At 41.3% G+C, this 23,454-nt stretch overlaps 1 protein-coding gene across 5 annotated transcripts in view; it reads left to right on the top strand.

The window, feature by feature from the left end:
• The window catches only part of IL16 (interleukin 16), a 131,649-nt gene that overhangs the window by 77,013 nt on the left and 31,182 nt on the right, over positions 1-23,454 (top strand). For all 5 annotated transcript variants that reach the window (XM_081292660.1, XM_081292659.1, XM_081292658.1 and 2 more), the window contains 5 exons: positions 3,639-3,781; positions 7,550-7,660; positions 10,976-11,090; positions 22,373-22,446; positions 23,229-23,445. In XM_081292660.1, the coding sequence (XP_081148786.1) occupies positions 3,639-3,781; positions 7,550-7,660; positions 10,976-11,090; positions 22,373-22,446; positions 23,229-23,445 (660 nt within the window). The remainder of the gene's footprint in view (positions 1-3,638; positions 3,782-7,549; positions 7,661-10,975; positions 11,091-22,372; positions 22,447-23,228; positions 23,446-23,454) is intronic.

Raw genomic sequence — 23,454 nt, 5'->3', positions numbered from 1 at the left:
GGGGGGTGACTCAAAATTGGGAAGACAGGAAGAGCATGGGAAGACTATTACGTCTACATAGGGAAGAGGGTTGGGAGGGAAAGGGAAGGGAGAAAGGGAATTGCATGGATGGTGGAAGGAGATCCTCATTGTTATACAAAATACACGTAAGAAGATGTGAGGAGAACAAAAAGAATAGCAGTACCTTAGATTAGGTAGAGAGAAGTGATGGGAGGGGAGAGGTTGGGGAGTTAGGAAGGATAGTAGAATGAAGCAGACATTTTTATTTTTACTGTGTGTATATATGTGACTGCATGAACAATGTGATTCTGTAACCTGTACACTCAGAAAAATGAGATATTGTATCCCATGTGATTCAAATGTATGATATGTCAAGGTCATTGTACGGTCATGTGTAACTAATTAAAACAAAAAAATAATTGTAGACAGGAGAAACATAACTGGAGGATGAAGGTCCCTGGGGTTTATATTTCATCCTTTGGGGTTTGTCTTTTGTCCCTGGTGCCTTGGGCTTTCTCTACTGTGTCCTGGCTGCCATGATCTCAGCAGCTTTCCCCTACCATGCCCTCTGCCATGATGCTCCTTCACCACTTCAGGCCCAGAGCCCTGGAGTGACCAGCCATGGACTGAACCTCTGAACTGTGAGGCCTCCTCTAAGTTGTTCTTCTCAGGCACTTTGATTACTGAATGAAATAGTAATGTACAATGAGAAGCTGACTAACATATCTCATATTGTTCTGCAGTAGGGTGCCACATTCTTAAATTAATAACATCCTATTTTAAACTTTTTAAGTTATAAACTTTAACTTTTCCCCCCTTTAGTATAATTTCCTAGAAATGAAATTTAGGGTCAAAAGATAGGTGTAGTTTTAAGCTTGAGATCTGTATGGCCACATTTTAGTAACTAATATTCCTTCAGCAATATATGTGAATACCTATTTCTTCAATCACAGGCCACACTGGGGTGTAATTTTTGAAAATAATTGTAATGCAGATTCTTCTCTAGTCCCCATTTCTCCCCACTGACTTTGGGTTTCTGTCTGTCTTGCTTTGCACCCAGGACCAGTTATATAATTTGTGGGGCTCTGTATAAAAAGATAATGTGGGAGCCCTGTTCAGAACGATTAAGAATTTCCACATGTCAGCAGCCTGGTGTTAAACCAAGCTGGGACTTTTCCAGTTACAACCCTGGTGGCCTCATAGGCTACATGCCCATGAAGCCAGCTCTGCTTGTACCCTGGGACCTGACCCCTTCCTACAGAGTCACCCTCTGATTTCTGGTTGAGTTCAGTCACTGGGAGACTTCCACAGGATACTGGTGGTGGAAGAGAGCTGCTGGGGTATTTCTTTCCTGTCCTCTGGCTTGACAGCTTCCAGTACCTAAGGAGGCCTTGCTAGTCTCCTAACTCTGCCCACCCCTGTAAATTGCCCCTCTGTTCAATTCTCAAAATCCAAGCCCAGTGTGACTTTTGCATCTTGCTCAAACCATGACTGATGCACTGCTTTATAAAGTAAACCAAAAAGAGGTCCTCCACACACAAGTGAGGTCGAAACCTTCTTCATATATTTATAACATATATACTATATGTTTTTGCTGAGCTTGCCTAGTTTTCTATTGTCATTCATTTATTTAAAAAAGCCTCTTGGTTAAATTAATATTTCACAGTAATATTTCTTAAAATACTTTTTCAAATTTGTTGTTATTTTAATTTTTTTTAACCTAAGATATCTTAACCTTTATATCATCAAATTTTTTGATCTTTTTTTTTTTTGATGTGAAAGCTTCTCTGCAGATCTGAACCCGTAGCAGGAACAGGAGCCCCCACCCCCCATGCATGAGGGTTGCCTAGATCATAGAGGGCCTAAGCAGAGGTGGGTGTGGCCTGACATTTTGGTGCTGGATTTGCCCATCACTCTGCAGTTGACTGACTCTGTGAGCCATTCCAAAGTTGCAGCCTGTTTGCATGTCCTAATTTCCTCTGAACCCAAACCATGCAGTGCTGTCCTTCTTCAAACTGCAGGTCAACATTGCACGGCCATGGTCAGAAAATGGAGTGACTGGGATCCTGGAGGCCTGGGTTATGATCCAGACTTCTTTGTTTGCTGCTCTGAAGCCCTCTGAGCTTCCATTTCCTCACTGATGCATAAGAGAGGAAACTCCACCAGGTTCCCCCCAAAACTAATGATGTCTGTCTGGAGAGCCTGACAAACATACAGGTTGCCCCTGACCATGGCAGTGTGGAGAATGGACTCGGTAGGTTGAGTAGGGAACTGAAATCTGCCTTCTTATTAAACACCCAGAAAAATATGACGCACAGGAAGATTTGGATTAGATCCCCAGGCTCTCCTCCCAACTCTGACCCATAACGATGTGTCTCCCTTTCCAGAGTGTGATTTTCTAAATCCTCTGGCTTCTTCTCTCTCTTGGTCCACTGGGATACACTGGTCCTTATTGGAGAGGACCACCTACCTGTACTGAAGCCGCTGCTGGGAGCAGCTGTCCTGGCTGGGAAATGTTTCCTCTGTCACTCTTGGAGCCCCGATGGACCAAGGCTCTCCCTTTTCCATCACTCCTCCGTCCCTTTTGTCACTTCCCTTTTGGCATCTCACATTCTATCACACTCATTCGCTCCTCTTTTTTTCTCAACCTACCCTGGCTAGTGGCTTCCTCTCTTCAGCTTATAAGCAACCTAAAGTCTTTCCTATCCTAAAAATAAAAGCAAACCCCAAACATTGGTCCATTCTTTATTTTCCCTGAACTACCAATTTATCTCATTTTTTCCTTGGGGGAATTTTCCACATAGGCCTGTCCGCTGACTTTTTTTAGCCCTTTTAAAAAATTGTTCAAATTTTGAGTTGCTGAGGGTGACCTCAAACTTGCAATCCTCCTACCTCAGCCTCCCAAATTGTTATGATTACAGGAGTGTGTCACTGTGCCTAGCATCACCTGTTTCTGTTAACTTTTAAAAATACGGCTGCTAGAAAAATTCCAATTGTATTTCAGTTGGGACATGCTGCTTCAGACAATTGTGAGTTAAATCAGATAGTCTGTGAGGGTTTTCCAACTGTATGCAGTTGTATGCAGTGAGTTCCTGGTTGGGCGAAATGAAGTCTGGAATTCCCACGAAGAAGAGGAAGCGGAATTCTTTGCGTTTTCTTAGATCCCAAAGATTTGAGTCGTCTCTTTGTGGGAGGTGTGCACATGCCTGTGTGTGAATTCGTGTACAGAAGTAGATGACTTGTTTGGGAGGTTGGAGGATCCCCTGATCCTCCCCGTCCCTGCCTGGTCTTCCCCTTTGTCACCCTTGGTTCAGTTCCACCTGTCCTGGGGACACTTGGGGCCTTTTCCCTCTCTCTCCTTGCTGCTTGACATGCAGGAGATGCATGTGAACTCTTGCTGAGTTGATCTTTCACTGCACCCTGCAATAAGGGATGCATGAACAGAGAGAATAAAAGTGCCACCCAGGTCTTCAACAGCCGTCTCTCCCCATCGTGCAACTGTTACTGGATGCTAAAGGGTTTATGTTTGCATCAGCCCTGGCTAATGAGGGTTCAGTGGGGGCTGATTTTGTTCCTTATGGAGCTTTTCATCTTGAGAACACAAATGATCTCTGCCTGCTTTTCCTCTCTTGGTTTAGGTGTTAATCCCTATTGCACAGGAGAAATTGATTTTCCAATGACCAAGAAATCTGCAGCTTCCACTGACAGACAGCCTTATTCTCTGTGTAGTAACCGGAAATCCCTCTCTCAACAACTGGACTGTTCAGCAGGAAAGGCTGCGGTAAGAAGAAAGGAAGGGGAAGCTGGGGAATTGGGAGGAAAGGGAGGGGCCAATGTTAGTAGTGGCTGAAGAAATTTTCCCAATAGTCCTGTGTCCTGTGTCCTGCCCAGAAGAGGGTCTTGAATCACATTAGGCAAAGAACCACACTAGGAATGGACATCTATTGAGCTCCCTCTCGTGGCTAGAACTTGTAACTGTAGCCACTTCTATGCAATTAGGAAGCAATAGGTAGTAAAATTCCTTATGTGCAGGCTCATAAGGCATTATGTGGACCCCTTTGTTTCATCTGCACAATAATCCGCAGCGGTAGGCCAGGGAACTGCATCTTGGACAGGTTAAGGAATTTATGCAAGTTCACATTGCTAATAAGTAACAGGGCTGGGATTGAAATCAGCTTTATGACTCCAAAGCCTATGCATCCTATGATTAGGATTACCTTATAAACATTGTCACTATTCTTAAAACAAGCTGAGAAAGGAACACATGATTAGACCCATTTCACGGTGTACAAACAGGTGTGGCAGTCCATGTCCTTCTCATCTACAGGACATCAGCTTGCAGATTGGGAGCTGAACAGACACAAAGCACAGTGTCCTCTGCACATGTCACTCCTTCCTGCCTGTGACGCCCCCTCCTGTCCTTTCCCTGAGCATTTTCTCAGTGACTCATGCTGCCACTCATATCACACAGTGTCCTCTGTCTGTAGTGTCTTGTCCCTTCTCTCATCTCTGTTACTAGAAATAGTGCCCCCAAACCTTCCCAACACCTCCCCTGCCTGGAAGCATTCCAGGTACCCCCAGCTGCATGGGCCTCATGATCTTTTTAAATGCTCATCAAGAGGTGCCTGTATCTCTCACAGTGTTTACCAGCTTGGCTTGTTAGTGCCATTTGTTTTAGTGCCTGACCTCCCAGCTGACCACGGGCTCTCCAAAGATGGGCTCCAAAGTCCAATTTGTTTGATTCCTTGCATGGTACATGGTAGATGCTCAGTAAATTTTATTTCTATTTTCCCTTCCCTTCCTTAGATCATTATTTTTCACTTGCAAACTGGCCATGTTGGTGTCCCAGTGTCAGAAGAAGATAGCTTTCAAAGTGACTCCCTGAGCTGAGATCTCTCTCAACCCCTGGGTTTCTGGAAGCCCATTGGAACCATCTAAAATCTAACATCTGCAGCCAGTACTCATCCTTAAGGCTTAGGATACTGATAGGGAGGCACTTCCTGAGAAGTTGGCCTCTTATCTTTGATGGCTCATACTTTAGGGTTCTAGCCTCTGGAAACAGGAGGCTCATTTGGCCAGTATGGATGGGCTACAGGTCAGTTGGTAGAAGCTGTCTGGAAGGATGTGTTGAAGAGCATCAAAAGGGCCACATCCAACCCCTTAATGTTTAATCCAAAGCATCAAGGGGCCCTATCATCCATCTATCTATGTATCTATCTATCTATCATAAGAAATAGGCCATGTAAGTATGGAGGTGGGTGAATCTCAAGATCTTCAGGATGGATTAGCAAGCTGGAGACCCAGAAGGCATTATGGGGACTAGAAGAGCTAAAGGTTTAGTTCAAGTCCAAGTTCAGAGGTCTGAGACCCAGGAGGGCTCATGGTATAGTTTCTGACTGAAGTTCTGGAGGTTTAAGACCCAGGAAGAACCAATATTTCAGCTGGAGTCCAAGGGCAGGAGGAGAGCTGCCACAGGTTGTAGGTGGTCAGGCAGGATGGATTCTCTTACTTAAGGGAGTGTCAGGCTTCTGTTCTCTTCAGGCCTTCAACTAACTGGCTGAGGCCCATCCACATCAGGAAAGGTAATTTACTTTGTCTACTGATTTAAATGTTAATCTCATTCAAAAGCACTCTTGAAAACATACAGAACAAACCAGATATGGTGGCATAGACCTGAAATCTCAGCTACTTGAAAGACTGAGGCAGGAGGATTTTAAGTTTGAGATTAGCTCAGCAACTTATTGAGACTCTGGTTCAAAATAAGATTTAAAAGGGCTGGGGATGTAGCGTCATTGTAGAATACATGTCTAGCATGTGTGAGGCCCTGGGTTTGATCCACAGCACTGAAAAAAAAAAAAAGAATGTTTGACTAAATATCTGGGAAATTCATGGCCTTGTCAAGTTAGCACATAAAATTAGCTATTACAGATGCCCACATGCAGTTCATTTGTCTTCAAACCAGCACTGCAAGGGCAATGGAGAGGAGAGGAGCTGCTTCTAGAAAGGAGGGAGGGAAAGTGGGGCCCACAGCCTTGGGAGGAGCTTAGGGCTACAGGACTTATTTGGTGGGTACCTTTTGGGAGCTCACCTAACTAGATATGGGCAGCTGCAAGTCAGCAAGAGGAAGAGCACTGAGAGATGATGAGCTGGTTGTCCAGGCAGTGACAGTAATGAGCAAACCTGCATCCTAGGTTTGCTACCTGTCAGTCATGTTTTATGTAGATTCTTTTACTTAATTGTCATCCAGAGAGGTATAAAACCAAGAGAATACAACCCAAACAGGTCAGCAGTTTTTTTTAAAATATTTTTTCCTTGTCAAAGGACTTTTATATTTATTTATTTATTTATTTATTTATTTATTTATTTATTTATTTATTTATTTATTTATTTATTTTTGTGTGGTGCTGAGGATCAAACCCAGGACCTCACACATGCCAGGCAATGCTCTACCATGGAGCAACAACCCCAGCCCCGGTCAGTACTTTTAATATCCATCATTTATACATTACAAAACCAAGGCTCAGAGGAAATTAAGTGGTGTTCCTAGGTGACCTAATCAGTAGGTGGGGGAGCAGCAGGATGTGAAGACAGGCAGATTCAGAGGCCATGCTCTCCTCCATGGCTCTCCTGCCTCCTCTGCCCAGGTACCCTGGGGACAGATTCTGTCCAGGAGTCAGCAGCCTAGGCTCCTGGTTCTACCTTGCAGCATCCCAGAGCTCAGTGAGTAGGAACCATTTAACTGCCTGGTATATTTGCAACTTGTGTTCACTTTGGTCGAAGCCCCAAAGGAAGCCCCAAAGAGTCTTTCTAGGTCATAGAAGGTTAAAAGAAGCCAGTAGCAATAAGAAGCATCATTGAAGCATGTTCTAAGCACTTTCTAGAACTAGTCTCCAAAACAACACCTTTAGGCAGGCCCTGTTAGAACCATGATCTTACAGTGGAGGAAACTGGGGGACAGTTGCCTAAGCTACTTCCCTAGGGTCACCAGCTGATAACTGACTGAGCCATGAAAAGAATCCAGGCAAGGAGGTTCCAGAGCATCCTCTTAATCACCGAGCTGTACTGCCTTCTCTGGGACACAATATGCCTCTATGTAGCATCCTTTGCTCCTCCTGTGCACGTAGCTAACCACCTGTCTTCCTCCCCCAGAATTTAAATTCCAACTTTATAAATCTTTGGGTTTCTGCATTCTGGGCCACTACCCAGTACCTACTGTAAATGTTTCTTGAATTGAATACCATTTGTAGAGCTCATCCCTGAAAACTGGACCTTGGCTTTGGGGACTTGTCCTGGGGCAGTGTGATCTGTGACCTTAAGCCTTTGCTGCTGGGAGACAGGCTGAGCACAGCTGGCTCCTCGGGCTCCTGGAACCAGCCCCTGCCCACCAGAGTACAAGATTCCATTAACCATGTTCTAGTTCTTGTGCAGTGGGCTCTGGGGAGAGAGGGGATTTGGCTCCTGTCCCTGGCTGGGTCTTCTGCCTTCCCTGGGAGGTGTGTACTGTTGTTCCACATGGTTCATCTCTGCCTGCCCTGGTTCCTTGTTGCAGAGCGCTTCAAGACCAACACGATCACTGAGCACAGCTCAGCTTGGGCAGCCATCTGGGGGCCTCCAGGCTTCGGTCATCTCCAACATCGTGCTGATGAAGGGCCAGGCCAAGGTGAGCAACGACCACTACCAACAGGGAGTCCCGGAGCAGCACCTCCTACATCAAGGGAAGGATGGGAACAGGCGAATTAGGCATCCCCATGAGTCAGAAAAATTGTCTTTTGAACTCAGAGCCAGCTGAGTTTCAAGCAACACACATTCTTCTCATTAGACGAAGTGATCATTTTTTTCTCATTGAGGACACCATTCTCCACCCACTGCCTTATCACTTTCAAAGCTTATTCCCTAATTCATTCCTGGCATGATATTTTTCAGGCCTCTTTTTATCTGTTGCATAAACCCAAATCCTTTACATAGATTTACGGGTCCTAATTTCACCTCTACAATTCAGATGTTGGAAGAATAAAGTTGGGCTCATATACAAGTTTAAAAATATGTATACCACCAGCTATGTGTGGATAATTCCACGGTTTATAGTGCTTTTTGCTATTAGTGGGAGCTTCCTGAGTATCCAAAATGACTTTATCTCTCCATCAATGCTGAGACATCATGCTGATTTCTGCCCTATAATTGAGGAATATCAAAGGGGAAACAGAAGTATTGGTGGTGGAGGAGCATCCTAAATGTTCCTTTGTGCTGACCCCAAACATACTCATGCATGGGGTTGACATGTTTCTAAAATAACTAGAAGAGGCATAAAAGTTCTCGGACTAACCCAAGATGCCCAGGTGCTGATCTAATGAAAGCCTGGTTTCTTTAGTCCATCTAATATGGTTTTGGTGTGTGGTGGGAGGAAGGGATTTAAGCAGTACTTATGGTCTTTCAAGGGCAGGGTTCCACCACACACCTGGACTCCTCTTTCCCTCTGTCTCCAGTTTCTTCTCACTCCTGGGAGCTTAGAGAATAACAAAAAGGTCCAGATGTGAGGAATGCTGGAATGAGTGCCCCTCAAATCACCAGGGAGTAACTGTTTCCTCTATGGTTTACTCTGAACAGCCTCACCTTCTGATTAGTCAATCACAACACTTTCTCTCCTTGAATTTAGAGAGAAGTACTTTTTGAAAAGTTGATTTTTAATTTTTTTTTGTAATGCTCAAAAGAAAGCAAAATGGAAAAGGGCATTTAAACTCATTAAAAGATGACCAAAAGTGGTTTAGATGATCCTGGTGTATAATAACATTCAATAAATGATCTTTATGGAGCCCCAGGATGAAATAAGATATGTTATTTGGTGTCAGACGCCTGGAAAACAAAGCAGAGGAAATACATTCAGAAATGAGGGAGACCTACCATGTCCAGCTATACAGTCTACACACCTATGACCTCATCAATAGCAAGGATGACAGGTAGGGGTGAGGCTGGAGTTGAGATCAGGAGAGGAGGAATCAGAGCTAGAAAGACAGGTAGGTGATGGAGGCAGAGACAGAATCAAGTCAGACAATAAAACCAGCTACCCAAACCCAGGCCTTGTGCTCAGTGCTTTGTGAGGGAACCCCATGACTCCCTACAACAACCCCATTAGCATCTCCCTTTTATAGAAGTGGAGACTAAGGGTCTGGTAGGTTGTGGGGCCTGTCCAAGGGTCACATGGTTAGCAAGCAACTGACCCAGACAATGGCCCTGGACTCCCTGACCCCTGGGTCCCATTCTCACCATTATCCTGTCCAGAGCAATAATTTCAACCAGGATCAAGCTGAGGTCAGCTGTGCTACTCTAGGTAATATTTATCCCTGTCATCCTGAAACACATATCACCTTCACCAGAAGCTTCGAACAGCACCCTGACCAATGGCCTTCCTGGAAAGTACAGGCTCACCTCATGGCCTGTGGCATCTTGAAGATGGTTAACAGGCCACCGTCACCATGGTCCAGGAGGAATGCTTCTAATCAGTTCCAAGCAGCTGCTGGACAGAGATAAATTGCCAATAGCAGTGCTGCTATTCCATTCACTTTGAGTGTGTCTAGGAGCCAAGCTACTGGCCATGACCTGGTACCCTGGTGAGTTGAACCCAAAGACCTGGCTCAAGATGTGTGTTTTGATCACTTGCCAGAAGCCAGACACTGACAAATAAGCTTCACTTTATGCCTTCAGATTGTTCATAGTCTGGAAACAAGTACCTCAAGGATCAGCTAAGCCTGCCCAAGAAGTTTTCTTTAGCAAAGTAAAGCACATTGTGCTTGAATTTCCTTTGCTGCTCCCTGGGTCTGTCCTAGTCTTTTGGTTACCTCCCTGGTGGGTCTGTAGGGGAAGCCAAACCTTCTCTCCTTTCTCTTCCTCCTGTAGACCTCATTCCCTCCTTCTTTCCCCTATACCTGACCTTCTCTGCACTGCCTCCTGGAAGATGTCTGCTAGGCCCCAGGTTCTTCCCAGAGCCACCTGCACATCCCAGGATGTGTTTGTCAACTTGTGGGAATGACCTGGTAAAACGATGGGGCAGACAGTAGTGTAGGTTCAGGCAGGAGAACACATGACTGAAGTGATGTCCTTGAGAGGCAGAGGGGTGGGAGGCAGAACAGAAAGGGGACAAGGGGGCCTTTGGTAGGAGAAGGGACAATTTTCCCATAGTAAGTTGCTGCTATTGCTATTGTCCTTGATGTCTTCAATGTTGTTTCCAGGCATGTTGTTTGAAGCACATTGTGCTTGAATTACCTATCTGTGGGTTAGGTAACATCATCATCATTTTACAACAGGGAACTTCAGGTTCAATAAAGAAGAATGAAATTATGTCATTTGCAGGAAAATGGATGGAACTTGAAAGCATTGTGTTTAAACAAAACAAGCCAGACTCAGAAAGTCAAGGGACACATATTTTTTTCTTATGTGAAAGCAGGAGGAGAAAAAAAGGAGGAGAGGAAGGAATTTCATGAAAAAAGATGGGGAGACCAGTAGAAGAGAAAGGAAAAGGAGTAGGGAGGAAAGGAGGAAAAGGAAGGTTCTGGGGAATGAAATTGACCAAAGTATGTTGTGTGCATGGATGAATGCCACAACAAATTCCACTATTATGTATAATTATAATGCTCTAATATAAAATTTAAAAAAGAAAAGGAAATTGAGACTGACAAGCAGGAAGTGATATGACCTCAGTCACCAAATGGAAAGGTAGAGAGCTAGGGTCTAATCCCCACTCAGCCTCCTTTTGTGTCAGAAGCATCAGATTTATGTGAGAACTTCAGACACCATTCAGGCCAGCTGGATGGCATGCTACTGAGCCTCCCATTCCTTTTTTAATCCCAAAGACATATGAGACTAAAGGTGCCTCCTCCCTTTCTGACTCCTTAGTTGAGGCCAAGGCATGCTCTCTAGAAACATCTGCCCAGGGAGCAGCATAAACCCTCCTGAATCCCACCTTCTCCTCTTCTTTCCCCAGGGCCTCGGCTTCAGCATCGTTGGGGGAAAGGACAGCATTTATGGCCCCATTGGGATTTATGTCAAAACCATCTTTGCAGGGGGAGCTGCAGCGGCTGATGGAAGGCTACAGGAAGGTAGATTTCCTATCCCTTATGAGACCCTGGTTGAGAAATCAAAAGCAGAATCCAGAATTGTTAAAGTTACAGAAGACACTGGAGATGCAAAACGTGTCTTGAGCACTCAGAACCCAGCTTCTGTGGATGCCAGTTTCTGCTGGTAGTGGGGACTCTCCCCCAAGAACTCCATCATGATGGGCCCATCAGCCCTGGCACCATCACCTCCCAGCTGGTCCTGTTGCCAGCTTGGGACTGAAGGCTGGTCTTCTCCCTCCCCTTCCTTAACTTGCTCTGTGCTGCCTTCCCTGTCTTTCCAAGGTTCTTTCTTAATTGCTGGGATTCACTGCCATCCCCTTCCTTCCCTTCTTACTCCCTAACCTATGAGTATGGAAAAACCAGGTTCGATTCTTCTAACAGATGAGTTGGATAAATATTCTCTGAGAGCTTCCAGAGTACTGGGTTCTAAGAATACATAAAAGTAATAAACATGGCCCCTCTTTTGAAGGGCTCATAGTCTACCATGTGGCAACCACCCCCTCTGACCATCCTTATGCCCCCCAACTGTCTCCTCCCAACTCCTTATCTCCATGGAACAAAAGCTCCCAGCCATCCCAGAGTGAGCAACCGGGGGAACAAAGCTGTCTGTCTTCTTGTCCCAGAGGGCAGAAACAGCATTCCACCTCTACCCACAGTCATATTTGGATTATTAGGCAATAGGCTTGACCAAAGGAGCTCTCTGGATCTCACTAGGAGGCAAAGTTCAAGGTATGAAGCCATGGAGCAGACTGAGCCACTGCAAGCCAGGGACTGGTTTACCTATTGGGGATCTGAAGAGAAGTGACCTCACAGAATCACTTTTCCCTGTAAGGTCAGTGTCTGCAGGCTATGTTGGCAGCCTAACCATCTTAAATAGCCTGACTTGTTTAAAGCAGGACATGCACACTGTAGTGTGCTGTAGCCCATTGGCCAAAACACCACGAGCAAAGAATATTTCCACATTTCTAAATGGTTAAAAAATTCAAAACTGCTTTTAATCCTTTTGTGACCTATGAAAATGAAATGAAATATAAATTTCAGGATAATATAAAATATAAATTTCATTTAATGCAGTCATGTCCCTTCAGTTACCTACCGTTTCTGGCTTCCGCTGTGCTATAAGGGCAGCATGGAGTAGCTGTAACAGGGACTATATGGTTCACAAAGATGAAAATATTTACTGTTTCTCTCTGTACAGAAAATGTTTGCCAACCCCAACATGATGCAGCATTAGGCATATGGGTTTCATTGTGTGGGCAGTGGAAGCCTTTGAAGGCTTTTTATCAATTGAGAGGGATCAGCTACAGAGGTTTTGGATGATTCACTTCTCAGACTCTAGGATGCAGTGCGCTGGCAGGAGACCAGAAGTGGGAAGAGCAGCCAAGAGGCCAGTGGGGGAGCCAGGCTCAGCTCCTACGGGCTGCCCAAAGGCAGTAACCCTGTGAAGAGGCAGGGACAGATGAGAGAAGTGACAGCGCCTGACGAGAGGCAATAAGTGAAGGCTGGGTTAGGGGAAACTTGAAGGTTTCTGGTCTCAGTCAACTGAAGAAAGAGGAAGAGGAAGAGGAGGCAGTGGGAAGATGTTTAGGACCAAACTGCAGAGAGAAGACTGATGTGCCCAGGTGACCACAAGGTGGCGCTGTCTATTAGGCCAATGAAAATTTGGGCTACTGCTCAGGAAGGATTCGAATTGAATTTGAATTTGAGGGTCATCAAAATTTTGGAAATAACTGAAGTTACACAGTGAGTGAAAGCAGCAAAAAATGAGTGGAAAAGAGAGAGGAGATACAGACACGTCACAATTCTAGAGAAATAGCTACATCAAGAGTAGGTAGACAGGAGCCCAGGCCCAGGTCAGGCCCAACACCACCCTCGCAGACAGAAACCCATGTTGGAGCCCAGGCCCTGGCCTAGGACTGTCCCTATGGACCTGTGAGGGAGCCCAGGTCCAGGACCACCCACCAGCCAAATCACTCAGAAGCCTAGGCCCCATCTCTGGAAGTGGTTGCATCCATCTTGGGACACCCCCACTGCCATCTTGAGTTACCACTGCTATTGCTGCCACCACCTTTAGTTTCAGTAGCATCCATCTGGGGACATGGGCTGGGGACTGGAAGCACAATACCAAAGTGAGGTACAGGTAATCTGCATGGACACTACCAGATTGTAGGTTAGAAACTGTAATATCTCAGATCTGCACTGCAAGAAAGGACGACACATAGACAACATGAAAAAAAAAAAAAAAAAAAACAAAGGAAGAAAGTTCCCCAAACAAACCAGGATACTACAACAGTAGAATCCATTGACAGAAGAGTTGATGAAATGTCAGAGAAGGAGTTCAGAATGTACATAATTAAAATGATCTGTGAATTAAAGAATGACATAAAAGAGAAAAGACAGGCAAAATTTAATTACTCTGACAAAGAAATAAAGAGCAAATGCAGGCATTCATTGATCACACCAACAAAGGGTAAAGGGAGCAAATACAGGTGGCAAAAGATTACTTCAAGAAAGAGAGATTTTGGGGAAAAAAATCAATCAGAAATCCTTGAAATGAAGGAAACAATAAACCAAATAAAAACCTCAAAAGAAAGCATCACCAGTAGACTAGATCACTTGGAAGACAGAATGTCAGATAATGAAGACAAAATATATAATCCTGAAAATTTATTGGGTTAGATGAAGGCACAGAGATTCAAACCAAAGGAATGCACAATCTCTTCAATGAAATAATATCAGAAAATTTCCCAAACATGAAGAATGAATTGGAAATTCAAATATAAGAGGCTTATAGGACACCAAATGTTCAAAATTACAACAGATCTACACCAAGGCACATTATAAGGAAAATGCCTAGCATACAGAATAAGGATAGAGTCTTAAAAGCCATGAGAGAGGAATCAAATTACATAAAGGAGGAGACCAATTTGGATCTAAGCCGATTTTAAAACCCAAACTTTCAAAGGCAGGAAATCCTGGAACAACATATACCAAGCTCTGAAAGAAAATGGATGCCAACTAAGAATCTAATATCCAACAAAATTAAGTTTTAGATTTAATGACAAAATAAAAATCTTTCATGCTAAACAAAAGTTAGAAGAATTTACAGCAAGAAAGCCAGTATACAGAGCATTCTCAGCAAAATATTCCAGGAGGATGAAATGAAAAACAACAATGAAAATCAGCAAAGGGAGGAACTACACTAAAAGAAAGGCCAATCAGAGGAGAAACCAAGTCAAGTTAAAAGCCAAAAATAAACCCAAATGACCAGGAATACAAATCATATTATAGTAATAACCCTGAATGTGAATGGCCTAAACTCATCAATTAAAAGACATAGACTGGCAGATTGGATTTAAAAAAAAAAAAAAAAGACCCAACAATATTCTGCCTTCAAGAGACTCATTTCATAGGAAAAGACATCCACAGACTGAAGGTTAAAGGGTGGGGAAAAGCATACTATTCACATGGACTGCGTAAACAAGCAGGGGTTTCCATCCTCATATTAGATAAAGTGAACTTCAAACCAAAGTTAGTGAAAAAGGATAAAGAAGGACATTTAATACTGATTAAGGGATTCATACATCAACAAGACATAACAATCATAAATATCTATGCCCCAAACAACTGAGCACCTATGTATATCAAACAAACCCATCTTAACTACAAGAATCAAATAGACCACGACACACTAATACTGGGTGACTTTAATACTCTCTCACCACTGGATAGATCTTCCAAACAAAAACTAAATAAAGAAACTATAGAACTCTATAAAACAATCAATAATTTATACTTAACATACATATATAGAATATTCCATCCATCAATGAACAAACACAATTTCTTCTCAGCAACACATGGATCCTTCTCCAAAATATACCATATGACTTAAAGCAATTCTTAGCAAATACAAAAAAGTAGAGATACTACCCTGCATTTTATCTAACCATAATGGAATAAAATTAGAAATCAATGGTAAAATGAAAAATATATGCTACTCCAGTACCTGGAGACTAAATAATATACTATTGAATGCTGCGTGAATAACGAAGACATCACGGAGGAGATAAAAAAAATTTTAGGGGTCAATGAGAACTCTGATACAACTTATAAAAATCTCTGGGATCCTATGAAGGCAGTGCTAAGAGAAAGATTCATTGCATTAATGAATTCATTAATGCTCATTCATTAAAAGAAGAAAAAGTCAACAAATAAAAGCCCTGACATTACATCTCAAAGCCCTAGAAAAAAGAGAACAAGCCAACGCCAAAAGTAGAAGATAGGAAATAATTAAAATCAGGGCAAAAATCAACAAAATTGAAATAAAATAAACAATTTAAGAAATTGATGGGCTGTGGATGTGGCTCAAGCGGTAGTGCGCTCGCCTGGCATGCGCGGAGTGCTGGGTTCGATCCTCAGCATCACATAAAAATAAAATAAAGATGTTGTGTCCACAGAAAACTAAAAAATAAATATTAAAAATTCTCTCTCTCTCTCTCTCTCTCTCTCTCTCTCTCTCTCTCTCTCTCTCTCTCTCCTCTCTTTAAAAAAAATAAATAAATTGACAAAACAAAAAGCTGGTTCTTTGACTAAATTGACAAACCCTTAGCCCCTAATGAAAAGAAGGAGAGAAAAATCTCAAATTACTAAAATTCATGATGATAAAGAAAGTATCATGACAAACACTATTGAAATACAGAAGACAATTAGAAACTACTTTGAAAATGTATACTCCAGTAAAATAGAAAACCTTGAAGACATTGATAAGTTTTAGAGGCATATGATCACCCCAAACTGAGTCAAGAAATCATACGCAATTTAAACATGTCAATTTCTTTTTTTTTAAAGAGAGAGTGATAGAGGGAGAGAGAGAGAGAATTTTTTTAATATTTATTTTTTTTTAGTTATTGGCGGACACAACATCGTTGTTTGTATGTGGTGCTGAGGATCGAACCCGGGCCGCACGCATGCCAGGCGAGCGCGCTACCACTTGAGCCACGTCCCCAGCCCTAAACATATCAATTTCAAGCAAGGAAATAAAAGATGTCATCAAATGCCTACCAACCAAGAAAAGCTGAGAACCAGACAGATTCACAGCTGAGTTCTACAAGACCTACAAAGAAGAATTAATACCAATATTTCTCAAATTATTCCATGAAATAGAAAAGGAAGGAACCCTTCCAAACTCATTCTATGAAGCTAGTATCATCCGCATACCAAAACTAGGCAGAGACATATCAAGGAAAGAAAATTTCAGACCAATATCCCTGGTGAACGTAGATGTAAAAATTCTCAATAAAATTCCAGCAAATAGAATACAAAAACTTATTTAAAAAATAGTTCAACATGATCAAGTGGTGTTCATTTCAGGGTGCAAGGTTCGTTCAACATATGGAAATCAATAAATGTAATTCATCACATCAATAGACTTAAGGATAAGAATCATATAATTATATCCATTGATTCAGAGAAAGCATTTAACAAAATACAACATCCTTTCATGTTCAAAACACTAGAAAAATTAGGGATAGTAGGAATATACCTCAACACTGTAAAAGCTATCCATGCTAAACCTAAGGCTAACATCATTTAAATGTAGAAAAACTGGAAGCATTCCCTCTAAAAACTGGAACAAGACAGGGATGTCCTCTTTCACCACTTCTATTCAACATAGTCCTTGAAACTCTAGCCAGAGTAATTAGACAGATGAAAGAAATTAAAGGGATATGGATAGGAAAACAAGAACTCAAAACTATTATTATTTGCTGACAATATGATTCTATGCTTAGAGGATCCAAAAAACTCCACCAGAAAACATCTAGAATTAATAAACGAATTCAGCAAAGTAGTAGGATATAAAATCAATACCCCTAAATCAAATTCATTTCTATGTATCAGTGATGAATCCTCTGAAAGAGAAATTAGAAAAACTACCCCATTCACAGTAGTCTAAAAATAAAATAAAATAGTTGGGGATCAATTTAACAAAATAGGTGAAAAACCTCTAAAATGAAAACTACAGAACACTACAGAAAGAAATTGAAGAAGAACTTAGAAGATGGAAAGATCTCCCATGCTCTTGGGTAGGCAAAATTAATATTGTCAAAATGGCCATACTACCCAAAGTACTATACAGATTCAATGTAATTCCAATTAAAATCTTGGAAAGTCATATACAGCAAAATGAAACAAAACCCCTATCTCTCACCATGCACAAAACTCAACTCAAAGTGGATCAAGGACCTAAGAATTAGACCAGAGACCCTGTGCCTAATAGAGGAAAAAGTAGGCCCAAATCTTCATCACATCTGATTAGGCTCTGACTTCCTTAACAAGACTCCTAAAGTGCAAGAAATAAAATAAAGAATCAATAAATGCTTGTGGATGTGTAACCGACATGATTCTGCAATCTGCATTTGGGGTAAAATTGGGGGTTCATAACCCACTTCAATCTAATGTATGAAATATGATATGTCAAGAGCTTTGTAATGTTGTGAACAACCAATAAAAAAAAATTAAAAAAAAAACACCCATGTTCCCAGTAGTTGTACAGGAAAGTTCTATCAAACCTTCAAGTAATAGACCATCCCAACTGCATATAAGTGTATATATAACTCAGACGTACAAAGAGGGCATAGTTCTTAACTCATTTCATAAGGCTGGCATAACCTTGATAACACAGCAAGGCTCATGGCAGATAGGAAAATTATAGCCAATCTTACTTCATGCAGTGAATGTTAAATCCCAAACAAAGTGCTAGCAAATCTAATCAAGCAACTTATTAAAAGTACATTATGTCAAGTTAACCTCAGAAACAAAAGGATAGTGTAACATTAGAAAATCTGTTAATACATTTCATTACATTAAAGGATTATTGGAGAATATTTTTCAACTGATGCATACTACTTATGATAAAAATTCTTTGCAAAGAAAATCAAGAATGGAATAGAAAGGAGTTTTCTAGTTTCCTATTTACCAAAACCTAAATATTATTTTTCACACAAAAAATGTCAGAAGCAATCCTTCTGAAGCTAGAGAAAAATGAGAAGTATGATGTCTTTTCCAGAAAGCTAACTTGGATTATTAAACATACATTTTATGTCAAAAAAAAAGAATCAATAAATGCAATGGATTCAAACTAAAAAGCCTCTTCTCAGCAAAAGAAACAATCAATGAGGTAAATAGAGACCATACATTTTGGGGGAGCAAATTTTTGCCACACACACATCAGATAGAGCACTAATCTCCAGGATATATAAAGAACTCAAAAAACTTAATGCTAAAAACCCCCAAAACCCAATTAATAAATGGGCTAAGGAGCTGAATAGACATGTCTCAGAAGAAGATATACAATCAATAAATATATGAAAAAACGTTCAACATCTTTAGTAATTAGAGAAATGCAAATCAAAACTACACTGAGCTTTCATCTCATGCCAGCCAGAATGGTAGTTATGAAGATACAAACAACAAAATGTGTTGTTGAGGATGTGGGGGAAAGGCACACTCATACATTGCTGGTAGGACTGCAAATTGGTGCACCCAATCTGGAAAACAGTATGGAGATTCCTTAGAAAACTTGGAATGTAACCACCATTTGATCCAGCTATCCCACTCCTGGGTCTATACCCAAAGGACTTTAAAACAGCATAACTATAGTAACGCAGCCACAACCATGTTTATAGCAGCTCAATTCACAATAGCTAAACTGTGGAAGCAACCTAGATGCCCCTCAATAGATGACTGGATAAAGAAACTGTGGTATATATACACAGTGGAATATTACTCAGCATTAAAAGATAATAAAATTATGGCATTTGCAGGTAAATGGATGGAGTTGGATAATATCATGCTAAGTGAAGTAAGCCAATCCCCCAATACCAAAGGCCAAATGTTCTCTCTGATAAGTGGATACTGATCCATAATGGGGCAGGGAACATGAGGAAAATGGAGGAACTGTGATTGGGCAAAAGGAAGAGAAGGGAGGGGAAGGGACATGGGGGCAGGAAAGATGGTGGAATGAGATGGACATCATTACCCTAGGTACATGTGTGATTGCACATATGGTGTGACACTACATTGTGTACAACCAGAGAAATGAAAAGTTGTGTTGCAATTGCATACAATGAATCAAAATGCATCCTGATGCCATATATACCTAATTAGAATAAATATATAATTAACATTAAAAAAAGAGTAGGCAGACAATAGGAGCCAATGAGAGAAAGTAAGAAAAGTGGAATCAGAATCTGGAGAGGATGGCCTTATTTGTTTCATTTTCTTACTTGTTTGGGTTTAAGCATAGTACCAGGGAGAAGTTGAGGTCACAAGAAAAGACGGTTTTGTATTTTCTTTTCTTCCCTGAATGCAAGCCTGACCAAATTCAAGGTCCTTGTATTTTCCTGGGTATTTGTCTCCTATAGTTAATGGCACTGATAAAAAATGAAGAATTTCAATGAGCCGAGACATTCTGATAGTGTGCAGTCCCTGGTTCAAGCCTCAAGTAATTGGCCAAATTGCCTTTTGTGATCTTTTTTTTCAGCAGTGAAGTTTCCAAATCTACTCTTGAGTCCATGAGGGGATACACTGGTGGGGACAAAAGTTTGTTGTAAAGATCAAGGCTGTACAACAGCCCTTATACCCGCTCCAAAAAATGATTGTGTAAGATGTATTTGGCAAAATCAAGGCAGATCAATTCTCACTGGACATGTCCCAATAAGAAAAAGGAGAAGAGTACAGAACTGGGCTACATGACCGTGTTGGGTTCAGCCCCTTACATAATTAAGAATGGACATGCTGCAGTTTTTTCTTTGTCTAAAATTTTTTTCAGCACACAATTACTTTTGAACATTTTTTTTTAATGTGTCTGTTGTCACTCCTGGATTTGAAGACTCACAAGGACAAGGGCTGGGTCATTCCATTTTTTTTTTTACTCTGGTTCCAATGACCTGCCATGCTGAGCTGATGGATGGAGTTGGATAATATCATGCTAAACGAAGTAAGCCAATCCCCCAAAACCAATACTTTCCACTGTGCCTCCACCCTCTATGGCCACACATAGACATGTTGGATGAAATAATACATCTGAACTCAAAGGAAAGAGATGGGAATGACAAGCTGCCAGAAGGCAAAGAGCAGCTTTAGATCCAAACAAGGCAAACTCAAGAGTTGATGATGTGGTGGCCCAGAGGGCTGCTGGACTGTTACAGACCCTAAGAGACGTGTCCTCTGTTCCCATTTGAGTCCTTGGGTCCATGTGAGGCTCTGAGAATCTGCAAAAAGCCCTGAGACTAAAAGAGCTATGACTCATGAAAGGCCAACAGGCCCTAGGGAAGCAATAAGGAAACTTGACTTTGCTCATGATTTTTTTTTAAATGGTACTGGGCATTGAACCCATGGGTGCTCAACCACTGAGCTACATCCCCAACCTCTTCTATTTTTTATTTTGAGACAGAGTCTCACTGAGTTGCCCAGACTGGCCTAAAACTTATGAGCTTCCTGCCTCAGCCTTCTGAGTCTCTGGTATCCACCACCACATCTGGTTGCCCATGACACTTGAGTGGGGAAAACATCTCTCACAAGGAAATAAACATCAATGCCTATATCATATGTGGTCTCAGAGATCATATTTGTAGTCTCTGTGGAGAACATAAATCCCCAATCTGGGAAATCAATATTAAATTGTTTTCCCTAGGGGTTCCTAGTAGAAATAAAGGAAAAACTGGGTGACCTGAGGTATATGGGAATCCCACAGGACAACAGAAACACTCTGAAAAATAAATTTACAATAAGGATTACATATTTCATCAGAAGGGTCAGAAGAAATAACACAGAGGAATATTGGCCCTCAAAAATATAATAATATAAAAGAGGCAATAGAATTACTGTGTTTAAAGGATTTTAAGTGATAAAAGAAGGAATATAAACTGGAAGGAATAAACAGAACACAAATAAAAATAAATTAATGTGAAAAAAGTGGTTTCTGGATTTCTTTTTTAAAGCATAGTAATTTCAATAAAGTATCAATTGATTGGTGAGGCAACAGATTCAATGCAGCTGTAAGAAAAATTAGTGAAGTAGAAATTATCCAGGAGACTACACAGAGCAACAAAGAAGAGCATTAAAGAGACAGGGAGAACACAGCAAAAGGTCTAAAATATATCCAATAGAAATTTTAGAAAAAAACAGTGAAAAGAGAAGAATAATACCCAAAGAGAGTAAATTTTCCAGAATTTATTTAATGCATGAAAGTATAGCTTGAGGAAGAAGAGGATTTTCTTCTGCCCTATGACATCATAGTGAAACTGCAGAATATCAAAGACAAAGGAAAAAAATCTTTAAAACAATGAGAGCAAATGTATAGATTATATACACTGGAACCATAATTGGTGATAAGCAAAGTCAGTATAAAAATAGCCTTTGCATTTGAATTTCTCAGCACAGTGTGGAATTAAGAGAAAGTGTTCCTTGTTTGTATGTTGAATAAATTGAATGAAAGGGAGAAAGTGGTTTTCATTCACATAAAAATAGACTTCTGGATAGAGGAAAAAAATATTATCCTAGGGGTATATTGTTAGGAAGAAAATCCTTGAAGTTGAAAGATCCAAGTCCTAATTCTCTTTACTTTGTGACTTGGGATTTCTCTGAGCTGTTTTTTCCTCTGTAAGTGGGGCCCACACTGCATTCTGGAAATACCACATCTAACCCATATCTATTGAGCATTTTGTTGACCTTACCCCCAATTGGCTCTGGGTTATCATCTAATATGAAGAAGTCCCTCTCCTCAAAGATCTGTCACCCTGGCCAGGGAATGATTTTTGCAGGTTACTGATTACCACACAGGGTGACAAGTGCTATGATGTGGTAAGTACAGGGTGCCATGAGCATTACGAAAACAAAAACAAAAATCAAAACACAAAAAAAGGATAAAGGTAACAGGGGCTGAAAGGTTAAGAGAGAGTTGGGTGCAGAAGGTAAGAAAAGTACATTTTAGTTGAGAAAATGGCATGGGCCAGGCATTTAACTGCATAGACCATTGTGAAAATTAAGATCATATTGAAAATGATACATGGGAGCAAAGGTGTGAGAGTCAGGGAGGCAGGGAGGGTGAATATGAAGCAAGGAGACCTGATTATGCCACTGCTGATCCTGCCTCTCAAAATTGTTCATCCCTGTACAAAAGGTTGGGCAGTGGTAAGACCAGAGTTCAAAGTAAGAACTTTGAACTGTGATTGACAAAATTATTCCACTTATCTCAACAGGTGATGAAATTCTGGAGCTCAATGGCGAATCGATGGCTGGATTAACACATCAGGATGCTTTGCAGAAGTTCAAGGTGATTGTTTCTAATTAACATCTGGTCAAACCCCAGGGCCTTCAGGCAACTGCATCATCTGCTCCCCGCTTTACATGAAGGGTCCCCAGCTGATGCTGCTCTTGAGCACAGTGTTAAAATGTCATTACTCAGAAAATCAGAATGTAATCAGGATTGTTTTGGGGGAATATTTGAACTACTTAAAATGTAGAAAGCTATGTTAAGACAGTACGCATAATACTCTATGTATTTAGACTCATATATTTAAAAATATGTTTGGGGGTTTTAAAACATCACTTAAAGATATTTTTGAGTCTCCATCTAGTTGGTTCAACTTAAGACTACTTTGTATGCACATGTATATCTATGTGTGAATATATATATATATATACACACACATATATAGTACTTATGTGTCTGCTTATATGCTATGTAATATATAGCATAATAAACACTGGACATAATATATAATATGTAGTACTCATGCATGTATATCTGGTATATGACATTTATTATATATTAATAATGGGTGTGTCATAAATATTATATACAATGCTATAATGCAATATCATACATGATGTTTTATATTATATGTAGACTATAATGTATGGTACGTGATATAGTACTTTTGTGTGTGTCATATATGTCACATATATGAATAATACACATGTTTATATATGACACACACATTGAGCTGCATTTCCTTTATAAAGTATTTTATTACTGTCACTCATGAAGGACAGTTTGCCTCACCCGCCCCAGCATTGCTGCTGGGTATTGTCACACTCTCCCTTTTCTTTCAGCAAGCCAAGAAAGGGCTCCTCACCCTAACTGTGAGGACCCGCCTGACAGCGCCCCCTGCCCTGGGCAGCCACCTGTCTCCACCCCTGTGCCGCTCCCTGAGTTCCAGCACATGTGTCGCCAAGGACAGCAGCCTCTTTGCCCTGGAAAGCCCTGCGTCTCCTGCCAGCATTGCCAAACCCAATTACAGAGTCATGGTGGAGGTTTCCCTGAAGAAAGGTAGGAGTG

The sequence above is a fragment of the Spermophilus citellus genome (genome assembly GCF_964194105.1).
Source record: "Spermophilus citellus genome assembly, chromosome: 4".
In the NCBI taxonomy this organism is placed as follows: domain Eukaryota; kingdom Metazoa; phylum Chordata; class Mammalia; order Rodentia; family Sciuridae; genus Spermophilus; species Spermophilus citellus.
Note: the sequence above shows the minus strand (reverse complement) of the source record. Positions and strands in the feature narration are given on the sequence as shown.